At 36.9% G+C, this 15,428-nt stretch overlaps 1 protein-coding gene across 1 annotated transcript; it reads right to left on the bottom strand.

Annotated features, from left to right (window-relative positions):
- Nucleotides 1-235: 235 nt before the first annotated feature.
- On the bottom strand, nucleotides 236-14,643 carry trim54 (tripartite motif containing 54). The gene is made up of 9 exons (XM_026290224.1): nucleotides 14,281-14,643; nucleotides 12,670-12,836; nucleotides 10,269-10,443; nucleotides 7,893-7,988; nucleotides 6,906-7,139; nucleotides 4,548-4,570; nucleotides 2,910-3,034; nucleotides 2,691-2,797; nucleotides 236-455 (listed from the first exon to the last, which is right to left on the bottom strand). The coding sequence occupies exons 1-8, from the start codon at nucleotides 14,446-14,448 to the stop codon at nucleotides 2,709-2,711; spliced, it is 1,077 nt and encodes a 358-aa protein (XP_026146009.1). The 5' UTR covers nucleotides 14,449-14,643; the 3' UTR covers nucleotides 236-455; nucleotides 2,691-2,708.
- Between the last annotated feature and the right edge of the window lie 785 nt (nucleotides 14,644-15,428).

Here is a 15,428-nt window from a genome sequence, read left to right on the forward strand (position 1 = left end):
AGGAGAATAAGAGTGAGCATAAGAGAATTATGTGTGTGCGTGTGTGTATGTGTGTGTGTGTGTATATATATATATATATGTGTGTGTGTGTGTGTGTGTGTGTGTGTGTGTGTAACATAACAAAAAAATTCTGATCCCTTTGAATGGTAATTTTTATATATATATATATATATATATATATATATATATATATATATATATATATATATATATATATATATATATATATCTGGACAAACCACAAATGCTCAGCTCATTTTAAAATTAAAAAAGACCAAAAATAGCAACATAAACAGTTTTAAACATCCAGGATGTTGAAGCTATTAAGAAATGTGTAATTCCTCTTACTGAACTATAGCTCAGAGTTTCAGGACCACAAAATACCAGATGAAAGAAGCTCTTGCCATGTTGAAATGATTAAAGAAAACCTCCTTACAGTCATCACAAGAAATACCCTGGAAATGAAAAATACAATATATGAGTTAAGTCTTCTATAATCTTCCACTTATACCGAGTCTATTTTAGTCATAAATGGGCCAAGTGGGAGAGGACAGTGTGTGGGGGACAGACATTTCTTAAGAGGTGCCATTGTGTGAAACTGCATGTTACGTAAACTGTTTGTTTTTCCTATCTAAAGCCATTTCAGCATAAAACGAAGAAAGACAACTCTAAATGATAGTAACTGTTAAACAAGTCACATCTCATCCTGCAGATTGGCTCTCCATCCTGCTTCTGACACCACAAAAAATCCTCTTATTTTAGAAAGAATTACAGCTTTAAACTACACGAAGGCCGGTACGTCAGCTTGTGACGCACCATGTCCTCAAAATAAGATCTATCCTCATTCCGAGAGGAAGCACTCCATGTGTGGAGTTGTTGAGCACATACTCAGACCGAATGCTGCTTCACCAAATGACTCTCTCGCTCTCTTTCCCTCCATGAATTGATCAGTGGGCTGACAGCACGGGTGACAAGGTCAGCGTCTGTGAGCACATGTCATATATCTGCACTGCCATATATCCTAGATGGTGGCAGAGAGACATGCGGTTATTAAGTAATGGGTGGATGTAGACTCACGGCTCGAGCGCAGGGGCGGGGGGGTGGACGAAGCCGAGAGCCTGCCACTGCGATTTAGCCCTGTTCTTAACACTGCTCTTACTGTACAGACACATGGTCCTATCAGATCAGTAAAGGACCACAGAGAAAGCTGCATGCTGTCCTGGCCCACGCTGCCCTGATTAACTGAGGTTTCTGACCTTTAAAATGAAGTAAAAGGAACGGTTATTTAAAGAAAGCATGCACAGGTGGGGATGCCCCTTCAAGACAGGATACCCACCCTTCAAAGAACAGGAAATGTCTTTTGAGCAAATGCCATTTTCCAAGTTAAGCCCTGTTTGCAGTATGCCTCTTAGAAACAACTTTTACACCTAAGTAAGTAAGTTTTGTATGTTTACTCGCCCACGTTGTCCCAAATATGACTTACTTCATTTTGAAGATAAATAAAAACTATACATAATGAAAGTGAATGGTGACCAGGGGCTGTTGAGCTTACAAAATGACTAACTAATTAACTAACTAAATAATAAATCACATCGAAAGCAGTCCATTTGTAGTCTAACTAGTCTGCTTTTATGCACTCTAGTTCGCTAAAGCCATATAAAACCAAGGAGAGAGATTGACATTTAAATCAATGGATTTTGACAAGAAAAGGAGCACTAAATAAGAATGAATTAAGAGATGCAGTTGAGATTAAGGTTTACTAGGAATAACAACTTCAATTTTGGCCTGTTTTAAAAATATGCAATTTGGTGCTCTTGCAGATATGGCAAAAAGGAAGTCAAAATTCTGATAGCTTGTAATGTAAATCAAAACAGAATAATGGACTACTTCCATGAAATGTATATAAATCAGTCATCACTCTATATCTCCCAGTTATATTTTAGTAAGATGTTTAATTTTATCATCAACTCTCTATAGTTTGCATTGTGGGGGGAACAACATATAACTCGACACCATGTTGATTGAGAGATTTGCAAATATAAACCTTACTCAAAATCCTGATGCATCATATTTGATACTCACATTTTAACTTGATTCTTCTAAAAAAGAAATGACGTGTGGATAATAAAGTAAGCCTACTTTCTTCAGTCCAGTAAGTGTTCATCTTTAAATATTACTAACAATATAAAAATGATTCTTACTTCATAAAAATCTGTCGATTTCACAGCAATATTGTACAGCAAAAAGACTCAAGCCAGAAGGTGGATGTTTTCGGAATTATACTAAAATGCCTTTTATTTGCTAAAAATGTATAAACAGATGACAGAAGGCGTGTGACAGATTGTGTATAATAAGGCAAGGTATGGATCATTTAGAGGCCTTACAAATTGGTTTATCAAATATGATACAGCAGGCTTTATAGAGTTCAGTTCGAAATAGTTTTCAGACCATCATGTACATAAATAAAAGTTATAACAAAAAGTACAAAGAAAAGTCTAAAACTGAATTGCTTTCTTCTATGTAACATAAAAAAGAAGATATTTTCGTGTCTATACCATGGAAGTCACTGGCTTCATTAGTGTTTGATTCCACAGAAGACAGACAGATTTGGAACAACATTAGGGTGACTAAATTCATTTTTATTTTAGGGTGAACTGTTCCTTTAAGGAAACATCCTCTTTGAAACTAACCTTGGGTTTAAAAATAAGTTATATGCGTCTCAATGATTCACCAGTCTGACCCGGTGAGGTGGTCGGGTCTTCAGGGGCTTCATCACCGCTGTCTTCTCCATCTTCACCTGCAACAAAAGTACATGCTTCATTCCCTAAATATACTTCAACTTGCAGACGCAAATAGACATGAATGTATATGTGACAAAGATGGTGTCGTCATAGCTGTGAAGCCGTTACCTGTTTGGAAGTTGATGCCTCTCAGCATGTCGGCCACATCCTCCGTGTTGATGATGAAGTGGGCCATGCTCTCGTAGCCCGCCTCCGTCCGCTCAATGTTGGAAGCCTTGGCAGTGTCTGTGATCCTGTCAAGGACAGAGCGGTGAAGTCACGGCGGAACTCGGACAAATATAAAAGTGACGGATATCGCTAGATCCCGTTCCTCCGTCTCCCTGCGGCTGCTCGTGACGCAGGTGCACGAGACACCATGCGATGTCTCCGCAGGTGGAGGGAAGCATGAAACATAAGACACAGCTAGACAGTGTTGTAAGCGTAAGCATTTTTCTAAACAGTTAGAGGTTTTGGGGGAAAATGTGATGAATGCTGATGCATTTGTTATTGCGCACACTGCATAAAGTTTCATTCTGCAAACAAAGAAGTGTAAAAGTTACTTCTTGGAGGCAACACGTCTGTCTGACATCAATGGAAATCTTGCATTTACTGAAGGACACACCTGTGATCAGTGCTGGGTAGATGTAGATTACTGTTATCTGTTACTGATTACTAATTCTATGTTAAAAAAATTTCAGTAATGTATTGACATAATGAATTATGAATAATTTCTAATTATGTAATCCGTAAAAAGTAACTGTAATCTGATTATAAGCATTTTAAAATGTTTAATTAAATTAAATTTAATCAATAACTACCCAGCAGTGCATGTGATAAAGTTAACGCTGAACTTTCAACTTTCAAAACACATTTTCCCTAACCATAACAGTCAGATTTGCGCTCAACAATTAAGCATTTAATAAATATGTATATGTATAGATTTTTCCCATAACAGAGTTAATATATTGCTTGTCAAGGCAATGAAAAGAGTAAACATTAACTAGTCAACAGTGATATATTGGAAAGACTGTAATAGGAAAATAAATCTGTTAAAAGGGGTCAAATTTGGCACAAATCCTTAAAAAGCTCTATCCCTATCAATGAGGGGCATTATATTTTAGTCTTTTGACATAGACTACAGTATAAAAAGTATACAGGGTTTGTATCTTTTATTTGTTATTTGATTTTATTTATTAAATGTAATACTTTGATTCAGCAAGGATGCATGAGATTGATCAAAAGTTACAGTTAAAGACATTTGTTACTGAATAAACTTTATGATATTTTCATCAATGTAGAAAAGGAAGCCTTTCAAAACTACAGACCGAAATTTTGAGGGTTAGTAAAATGTTTTTCAATTCAGTGCAATTTTGAAATTATTCACAAAACATGTTCAATGAGACTCCTCTCATTTCTGCAGAAAATGAATAAATTGTAGAATAAGTGATTTCAAAATGTACTATACAGAATATTTCCCACAATACTGAGGCAGATGAAAGTTATGAAGCAGTGCATAATACAGTGGGCTGCTGGGGTGGGAGGCTGGTTGAGTCATTGCCTGTGAGGTTAGTAATCATGATTGTTAGTCTTTAGGAGACATCAGCTATTGATGAAGCACACATGCTGAATATTGTTTAGTTTAAAGGAGCAGTTCACATAAAAATTTAAATGATCTTATTAAGAAAGTCACACTGGTTTGGAATGACATTTTTGAGGAGAACTATCCCTTTAAGACACTCCTAAACACATCACTCACAGCAAACTTACTTCTTGAACACTTCTTTTGCGCTCTGTGAACACAGCAAAGAAGAACACTCATTTTAGGACTAGCAGCAGTTTAAAACATAAAACCTGCAGTACTCTTCATCACAGTTTCACTGCGTACACAAAAAAGTGCTCATATTAAATCACCGGCACTGGTTATGCAGCTTACTTTGACATGTTGAGAAGTGCTAGTTAAAAATCAGCAGAGCTGCACCTGAGGCTACCACTTTATATTGAAAGTGGTTTCAAAAAACAATTACACCTCTCCATCACCTTCGTTTAAAGTCTCTTTCTGTGGACCGCAACTCTCAGCCGTGGTGAAGTATTGACCGTTACAGCCACTAGTCAAAGGACAGGGGTCTCCAGCTGTGTGAGATTCTGCTAATCAATGTCAGCACCCCCTGGGCCTTGTCATTAAAGGATGCTTAAAATGTAGCAACTGGCCCGGTGTCAATCAGCAAACAGCATATGCAAAGGCTGGATCATTTGCATCAAGCATCTCTGGGGGGCTCTAAAAGCAACAAGCTCTGCTGCCAGCATCCCCGGTGAGGTGTTGCAGCATTAGCTCCACACAGCTCAATAAGACCACGTCAGATGTTCACAAGCACAGTACAGCTATCGATCACTGGCGCCAGAAGTTTGAGCAAATTAGACATAGAAAGTGACCGTTTGAGAGACAGTAATATCTCTGCAAACTACTTCTATTCTATTAAATCTAAAGTTTTAAGTATTTAGCTTTAATAAGAATGATACCTCAAATCATGTGATTTTCTAAGTGATTGTGCTTTGCTTTTATAAAACAGAAAGAAAAAAAAACAGATGTACATAAGAGGGGTAAACCACCCCAAAATGAAAATTGTCTCATTTACTGTATCACTTACCCTCATGTTGTTCTTAACCTGTAAAAGCTTTATCTTCGGAAAACAATTTAAGATATTTCGGATGAAAACCTGGAGGCTTGTGACTGTCCCACAGACTGCCAAGTATGTTACACTGTCAAAGTCCAGAAAAGTATGAAAGACGTCGTCAGAATAGTCCATCTGCCATCAGTGGATCACCCATAACATTATCAAGTGACGAGAATAATTTTTGTATATGAAAAAATAAAAAAAAAGTATTTATTCAACAATTCCTCACGTCTTTCATACTTTTCTGGACTTTGACAGTGTAACTTACTTGGGACAGTCACAAGCCTCCCGGTTTTCATCCAAAATGTGTTCCGAAGACGAATTAAGCTTTTACGGGTTAGGAACGACATGGGGTACGTGATCAATGACAACATTTTCATTTTGGGGTGGAGTATCCCTTTAAAGGAGGGTGCCAAAACATATTTAGGGTGTGTTTACACTTGTTATGTTTGGTTCAAACATCTGGTGGGATTGTTGTGGTAGTGAGGTTCATTTGCCATACGAACATTGGTGTGCACCAAACAAGCAGACTGAGACCACTAAAAAGATGGGTCTCGGTCCGGTTCCAAATGAACTCTGGTGCAACACAGACCAAACATTTCTAAATGTACCAAAAACAGGATGCAATGACAAGATTTGATGTTATGCAACATGATTTGACTATGCAGAACACGCGGTGTATCCAAAACAAAACAAGCAGAGGGCAAATGTGGAGCAACGAGGATGTTGCTCCTAGATCAATTTTTTGTATTTTTTTATAAGCTCTTTTTGAGTTCGCAGGTGGTAAAAAATATCATATGTACACGCAACAATGAGCAGGTTTAATCCAGCAGAAGACATTATGTGATTTTGACTTAAAGCAGTGCTGAGCAGATCAATCGGTGAATGGTTACTTTGATCAGTCTTCACAGCACTGCTTTAAATTGAACACTCCTTTTGTTTAAGGTGTTCTGTAAGTTCCTTTACAAAATATACGTCATTCAATCCAACCAATTAAGTTGTGAATGTACGACTATGCCGTTAGTTTGAGTATCTTTAGGTCCGCTTTCAAAAATACTAGTGTGAATGCTGTCCAAATGAATCTGGGTTTTTTTGTCCATACCAAACAAACCAAGAGAACCGAACTAGAGTGTGAATGCATCCTTTAGAGATTATTATAAAGACTTCATACACTAATACTTCAAATAAAGGTTCTTGAGTTTTGAGTTTCATGAAGAACTTTTAAAATTCATGAAACCATTTCATTTCACAAAAGGTTCTATATAGTAAAAAATGTTCTTTACATTATTAAATTATTATATAAAAAAATTTCTTAGACCTTTTCACTGAGAGGCATTTCAAAAATGGTTCTATAGCATCACTGCAAAAAAGGTTTTTGGAACTTTTATTTTTAAGAGTGCAATAACTACTCCTATCATCATGGCCTAGTGCCATGGAGGAGCACTTGTTGTACCTGCAGGAACACAGCCATTTGAGGTTCTTCCATGGACTGGATGGCTGTCTCTACCAGTTTGACGGACATCTCCAAGTGATCTCCATGGCGACGGATAAGGGAGCGCACATGGCCCTGTTTCAGGTCCTGCTCACGGCCGACAGTCTCTATCAGATCCCTCTTGCGGTCTTCTAGGATGGCGTAAAGTTCATCAAACTTATCAGAGATATACTGCATCTGCCGGTGACCATTTTCCTACAAACGATTACCAGTGACTCTTTTAGTTGAATTAAGAGTAACGTTTAAATAACCAAAAGCTTCTAAAATATACTTCAATATTTAAAACATTAAACTCTTTACAATTTTTAAATATAATAGTTTATCATCATTGGCTGAGGCTGGGTAAAATAAAACACTCATATATGTACATACATATACACACACGGAAAATAATAGAAAGAATGATTAGAAGGTTTAAAAGAGTAGCATTTATTTCAAATATAGGTCTTCTGTAACATTATGTCCTTTTGTGTCTTTGATTTGAATATATCCTTGCTGAATAAAAATGTTATTTCCTGAAAAAAACTTACTGACCACAAACTTATCCTCTAGTTGTGTTGTAGATGTATTTATGGATGTAATGCATGTATATTTACTTTGATTGACTGTATACTTCTTTCTCTTTTTCTGGTTCTATTTTAAACTCTTACTCTTACACTTTGGATCAACTACAGATGTGCAGAACACCTGCTTTAATAAAAATAATGCTTTACTTGCCTCGGCTTAACTCTAGACTATATTTGACATATATTTTGATCTAAGTATTTGGTCTGAAATGGCTAAAAATGTTAAATCAGAGAAACTTGAGAGACATTGCAGCCAACCAGGTTCAAAATGCTTAATGCAAGAAGTAAATAGAATGAATATATTATGAATATTCAATATATCGCCCAGTCCTTTCACACAATATCATAAGTGTTGTGGTTTACTGTACCATTTCTTTCTCACCTTGACTGTCCTACAAATATCCTCCATCTGTGAGATCAGGGCCTGTGTTCTGTCATTTCCGGCCACCAAGATGGCTATGGCATCACTTAGCTCTGTCTGAGACAAAACAGAGCAGAATATATCTAAATGTGACAGGACCTCATAAAAAAAGAAAAGAAAAAGAAAACACATGACCAATGCGCTCAACGTGTCATCTTTCACAAGAAAGCCATGTCAGACTTGGCCATGCAGCTTGTGAGAACCACACTTACAAACAAGAGAACAGCATGTGAACTAAAGGCCAAGATTGTAACAATTTCACCAGTCATGGCTGATCAAACTTTGCTGATTTGCATTTGAAATGAGTGATTCACTGTTTATAGTGGGCCATGACTAAAAGAGAAAATGTCATCATAGCCACCTGGCAGAAATTATGGCTCTTTGGGGACCCATTTGGCCATCAACCACCCTACGACCCTGGAGTGTTACATCATTCAAGTACAGTACCTCAAAACCAAGAGCCACAAGATGTAGATGTACTGTAAGAAGAGCCCATTTCCTTCAATGAGAACTGACCTTCAGTATAGAATCACTGCAAATAACAGATCAACATATGGTGTCCACCATGCACATGGTTTTCTACTGGGAAAGGCTGGTAGGTTTAGTCATTGATCATCTGGTAGTTGCTGAAGGGAGCGAGAGAGCTGAGAACAGGCAGTTACAGAGGACAAAAAAGAGAGACAAATAAAAAGTAAAGACCTGAAGAAGCTGCTATGACTCAAACACAACAGGGAGGAGTGACTCATTTCTCAGGGCCAGTTGCACCCTGGTACAAAGACCTTCATTACTAGCCATACCACAAGAGGTGCAGTAGGTCAAGACCTCAATACCATGTAGGTCAAGAATGCATTGGAAACTCATGTTGTATTGTATTTTTTTTTGTGTGTGTCATGAAACACATTTGTCCTGTTAATTTCAACAGGTCTAATTTCTTAAACATAATTATCTTGGACCTATTTTAAGACATATTGTCTGTTCTGTGTTCTGTAATTATCAGTGCTTCCTAAAGCTCATTGCAATTGCTTACACTTAGTCAAAAAACCTTTAACCCTGAAGATTAAACCTGAATCCCCCCGCATTGTTGGTGCTGAAGACATGAGTGACACCTCAAATTGTGTGGTATGTTGATAAGTGTGTATTTATAACTGTAGTTTACAAAATGATTGGATTTCATAAAGATGGGGGAGGGCTCTTTTAAAGGAATAGTTTCACCCCAAAAAAAACCTTGGGCTATGCAAGATGTGGTTGATTTTGTTTCTTCATTCAAACAGGTCTGGAGCAATTTAGCATTATATCACTTACTTGCCAATGGATCCTCTGCAGTAAATGGGTGCCGTATGAACGGGAGTTCAAACAGTGGATAAAAACATCACAATAATCCACATGACTTCAGTCATTATTAAAGCAAGCAAAACGCTGCATGTTTGTATGAAACAAATCCATCAAGGCATTTCAACTTTAACCCATAAAATACATACATCTGGCCAAAATACAAGTCCATAATTCAAAATAACACTTCCTCCAGGGAAAACTTTCATCCTCTACTTTCATCATCCTCTCGCTTCAAAATTCACTAGACAGATTCACTTGTAAACAATGCTTAATCTGCATAGATTCTCTCCTGATTCAGATGAGATTCGTTTTTCACTGGAGAAAGATATTGGAGAGAGAACTCTTATTTAGCTGGAAACAATGGTTTGAAATGAGAAATATCTTAATAATGTAATTGTTTCCTGCAAACATGCAGCTTCACAAGTGAATTGATGGACAGGAGATATGTGGATTACTTGCAGATTATATTGTGATGTATTTTTCAGCAGTCTGGACTCTCATTCTGATGGCACCCATTCAATGCAGAGGATCCATTGGTGAGTAAGTAATGTAATACTGAATTGCTCTAAATCTGTTCCAATGTAGAAACAAACTCATTTACATACTGGGTGGCCTGAGGATGAGTAAATGTACATTTTTGGATGAACTTCTCCTTTTAACTTTGATTAATTACATGATTAATCTCTTTTAAAAATGTAAAATCTTGTTTGTTAAACAAATTAGAGGCAGGAAAATCTGAAAAAGGAAGGATGGTCTGGATAAGGCAGCTGTTGGCTGCTAGTGCTCTGTGTAGTGTTCACATGTGGTGGGTGTTGATGCTAGAGATGTTAGGTGAGATCGAGCCCCATGCAATGTGTGAAACCTGCTGGGCAGTGTGTTATACACACATCTGCCTAGTTCACAGCGTCAGAGCAGCCTGTGATTTTTTCCTGAGGTCATTTACACCAAACAAACAAAGTACAAAACAAATGTCTGGTTGATGAAAACACTGTACAAATCCTCTACCTTCTGTCTCTTGTAGATGTCTGGCAGCGGGGCCACATCACAGTCCTTGTGAGCCCCGAACACTTTGCACATGGAGCATGTTGGTGTCTCACAGGTGAGGCAGTAGATGTTGATCTTCTCCTCCTCATGCTGGTCACACATCAGCTGCTGTTGCTCTGCTTTGGGCAGGAGTGGCCTATAGAATCAAAACAGAAATAGATTTATGGTATGACGTAAAGGTGAAAGATTTGCATTGGTAAATAATAAGTTGCAAATTTGAACCACATCTTAACTTGCCCTTTTTTTTTTTTTTTTTTTTTACAAAGCACTGACAACAAGTTGTTCCAGAGGAAATAGTAATAATAATAATACAATTAAAAACATAATAATATATAAATAAATTATTTTAAAATATATAAATAAATATAGATTCATATCATTTCTGTTTAATAACACCACTAACATGCATCATATCAAAGCATGTTGTAATAAATGTAAAAACCAGCTTTAAAATATCAGCTTCAAACAATGCCTTTTTTTGTAGCAAAGACTTTAAGGTATGTGTCTGTACAGAAAGCGACTTTATAAACAGTATAAAAAAATGTATTGACTAAACATTATTTTGCAATTTTCAATTAAAAAAAGTGCTATACCGTAAGTTAAAAGCAATCAAATAATTCTAAAATCGAAAAAATTTAAAATTGACTTTGAATTCTGCTTCCTTTTTGCTTCCTCATCTGAAATTCTAATTTTAAAAGACATTCTCAATTCAGCTCAGAATAGCGAACGACTTTCTTATTGGTAACTGTCTAAATGTGCATGTAATGATAAACTACACACAACAAGCATTCTTTCTTTGTGACAGAAGAGGTACAATATCACTTCCCCTGAGGTGAATCATTTGATGTTAAAGGCATTTACAGCAGATACTGCATTTAAAAGTGATTGATGCAACTAATATGATATTCTGTCCTAAAATGAACACATTACTCACACAGACTTTTTCAACAAGCAACTGTCTTGTCAAGTGGAAAGAGATGGTTTGTATGTGCGCGCTGCTGGCAGAAGGCCAGTTCAAAACAAAGACATGATTTAAGAGTTTATTAAAGACTGCCATCCAGTGGATGTCTGCTGATAAGGCACTTATACAGAAAACCATAATAAGGTGGATAGATTGATCGTAAATATGTTACAAATCTATTTATACTTTTAGTTTTTTGACATTTTGCAAGTGATTTCAAAACATAAATCTTATGGATGTATTTGTGGATATACATGGAATCTCCTTGAAATACCTTAAAATATATAAGACATTTTACTTCCAAAATGTAATGTATTTCAAAGTGAAACTTAAATAAATAAATAAGTGAAGGGAATCGATTGGCTGGATACAAAAAAGTGGAGATTTCTTATTAGAGCAGAGCCAAATTACAATAATATTTGTAAAATAAGCATTTTTTGTATTTTTTTATTTTTATAATAATAATCTTAAACCAAAACACATTTATTTAAAATAACAGAAGATTTATTTTTCTTAGCCCATGGGTATTTTTTATTATTTTTAAAAACACAAATACTCAAAAAAATCTAATGTATATGATTTAGTATACTTAAAAGAAGGCAAGACATAGCTGAGATCAGAATAGAAAGAAAGAAAGAAAGAAAGAAAGTTAGATGAAAGGTTGCAAAGACAAACTATTTTTCTATAAAATAATGCATGGGGAAGGTGTATTGAGTAAGGAAATATTTTAAACATTTTTAATTTTCCTATAAATATTGAATTTATTTTATAACACATGCACACTTGATCTTTTGTGTCTCTGAAACAACCTCTACATTCAGGTGACCTGTTTTTTGTCAAAGACCCTATAACCATGTTTCATTGCGTATTCACAATAAGCACCTGAGCGCTTGTTACAAAAGACCTCAAAGTCTATCTTTCTTATTATACCCAATTACGCATATATTTCATGGAAGGTCTCATGACACATTGTTTATTGCCACAGGGATAAAGCGTCCTAGTTATATTTAGAGTTTTGGCAAAAGATTGGAGCAGTCACCAGAGCCTCAGGTCCCATGTTTCTGTTGCGTTTACGTGACGTGGCAGAAAATCTCCCACACATGGGTAAATCACATATTTGTGTCACTACACAGAGTTTAAGTATCATTGATGAAACAGAACAAGTGTCGACTAGTGGTGTGTCACAAGACGTTGGAAACACTATTAAAATCTGTTGGCATACAGTGTATTTTTGCTACACAGCTCAGGGCATTGCTGGATCTCTATACAGAGAAGTCTGCTTTGAAGTATGTACAACAAATAGCTTTGATTCATATCAGCGCTTCCAGAACAGAAATGCTTGTTCTTGGTGTGTGGAACAGGTCCAGAAAAATCTGGAGAGGCATCCAATTGAAAACTAACCTGGTAGACTCTGATTTGTAGATATCAATTATATTCTCCACTAGAAGGTTCCTCTGAAGGCCATAAACACCGTGCCGGTCCAATACCACCTCGTGACGACAAGATGGGCAGCGGAAACGTCCCCCTGTAGACACAGGACCCCGGTTTTGCCAAAGAGGGTTGGAGGCCTAAATCATTGAAGGATAAAATATTTTTACATTATATTGTTATGTTATAAGGAAAAGAGAAGACCTGCTGTTAAAGGCAATACTTGTGGCCAATTAATGGGTGAATGAATGCATACTTCTGACCAGCAAACTTTCATTATCTGTCAGTTATCTTTAGGTAATTGTTAAAAGTAAAAGATGAGAATTATTATGGGTGGATAGCAGCGCTCAATCATGTTAACGTCTGGCCCAACCGCATCCACTCCACTCAGAGGGAATACTAATGGCTCCACTGAAAGCTGAACTTCTTCTTGATGATGAGATGACTAGTCTAATAGCTCAGAGGAGCAAGTTAAAAGAGATTTGGCACAAATAAAAATGGCTAAATGGATCATTCATCTCTATTTGATAGTTGCTGTGGGCCTCTGAGGTCTTGTTTCATTCTCACAATTCAGCATTCAACTCATAAAATGACTTTTAAAGTAAATTAGGTTGAGGAATATTGTAGAGTTTCTAAAAATAGCTTCAGTAAGTGTAATAAATTCAAATTAGAGCCCAAATTCACAACAGGGCACATACGGTAACTATTATCAGCATTCGTTCCTTCGTGGTGTCAACGTACAATAGTTCGGGTTAGGTTCTTGGATTTGATTGGCTGTGCAGCAGATGATTCATGTCACTGGACACATTTCGCTGTTTGTACCACTCCTCTTGTCACTGGTCTTCTCTGCGATTGTCCATTCCAGACAAGCATTTTAAGCGGCCCGTTCTGCACATCAAATCGATATGCCACTAGGTGACGACAAGGACTGAGTGAATCATGAATTATTCACTCAAAAGCAGAGATTCATTCAGGAAGGACACGAGTCATTGTTGAATCATTCACTCAAGTGATTCTTTATTCGAACCACCGCGGTTGCTCAGGAATGTAGTTGATTTTAATTTTTCTTTGTAAGAATTTGCTTAGCAGAGCAAAAATAGATAATGTAACTGTCAATATTTTGTCTAAAATGTAAGTTATGTTATTGTCAACTGCAATAATGCTGTTCTCAATACCATCACGGAATGTCTTTATCATTTTGAAAAACCTGATGCTTACAAGTACATGACGACTTCAACAGTTGCCCAATTCAACTTACATCCTTAAGGAAGCTGTAGTTTGTTATGGTACCTGTATTTGTTTTAAGCAACTTACATTTTAGGCTAATCTGAGCTAACATAAGTTGCAGAACAAAATGCAAAACTCTCTTCAAGTTATTTTAACCACAGAACTTATTTTACTCATGAATCCAAAAGCACTATTCCAAAAACCCATTAGGAATTCCAGAGGGAATGGATGGCTTGAAAATGTTGATTATATTCCAGGCTTTAGGACTACAAACTGAAAAGTTTAGTGAAGTTTCTGAATGCTGCAAAGAGAATGATAGTTCAACCTGAAAAATAGGACACCTCCACACTATATTACCTGGTAAACATCGTTGGCACACTTCCTGCAGAGATTATGCTGGCAGGGTAAGATGACCACAGGCTTGGTGAATATCTCCAAACAGATGGGGCAAATGAGCTGTTTCTCCAAGTTCTCCACTGAACTTGAATCTCCCATCGCTGGTTTGAAGCCCAAAGTGAAGTTCATCCCAGACAAAGATAAAACAAATATCCAAAACTTTCTTTCCTTCTGTTATTCTTTGGCCTTTTACTCTAGCCCCAGATATCCACTCAATCCCCAACCGCACAGTGACTGTGTGGATATATTTGGGCTGTTTGTTCTGGCTTGGGTTACTGTCCAAACTGCACACGCCCTGATATCTCTAAAAGTCCCTGCTTAGTGCTCTTTCGCAGGGGCCCGGGGCCAAGTGAGAGAGAGGGGTAGGGGGACAGATTCCTCTGTGCTGTATTATCTCTGGTAACTTGAGCAGAAAGTTGGATTGGCTGGCAAGAAGAGACAGAGCAGCTGGTGTGTGCGGCTCAAAGGCTAATGGGACAACCGGCCCATCAGCCTGAGCTGGCGCCGATGACATAAGACACTTAAAACAAAATCTAAGTGCATAGAGTTCTGTCACTGGATGACATGAAAATAATAGGATATACCTGCGAACCAAATGTTTACATATTCCATATACTAAATCAGAGGTCAGAAACCTCTTTTGACCAAAGAGCCTTTTTTTGCTAATGCATTGTTCCAAAAGAGCAACAGTAAAAATAATGTAATATTATTTTAAAGGAGTGATGAACTGCCTTACTGTTCTCTAAGGTCCACTTATAATATTATTGAGAATTTTACATAAAAAATGTATTATTATTATTAATTTATTTTATTTTTTCCTGTTTTGACACCAGTTTTTGGAATGCCTCTATTGAATATGGCGGATTGTATACTCGGAAGTCAACATGCACTGTTATAGTTGGCTAGTATGTTTGACAGCCTACATCCTTCCTAGATGGACGCTGCTGTGTTTTAGGTTAAAAACGTATAAAGTTAATAGGCTATATATCAAACGATCTGTAATAACAGCAATAGTGATCAAAACAGTTACTCACACTTGTGTGGTGCGACATTACTGTCGGCACACAGCATCACCTTTTAGTTTCAGTCTTTCTGAAAATCCTGCATTG

This window comes from Carassius auratus, chromosome 20 (genome assembly GCF_003368295.1).
Source record: "Carassius auratus strain Wakin chromosome 20, ASM336829v1, whole genome shotgun sequence".
Taxonomy (NCBI): domain Eukaryota; kingdom Metazoa; phylum Chordata; class Actinopteri; order Cypriniformes; family Cyprinidae; genus Carassius; species Carassius auratus.

Coding starts and splice junctions, on each gene's coding strand:
- trim54 (XM_026290224.1), bottom strand. CDS start 14,448: ATGAACTTCACTTTGGGCTTCAAACCAGCGATGGGAGATTCAAGTTCA. Junction 7,989..10,268: donor ACATCTACAAGAGACAGAAG/GTAGAGGATTTG, acceptor GTTTTGTCTCAG/ACAGAGCTAAGTGATGCCAT. Junction 3,035..4,547: donor GCAAAAGAAGTGTTCAAGAA/GTAAGTTTGCTG, acceptor TGTCCTTGACAG/GATCACAGACACTGCCAAGG.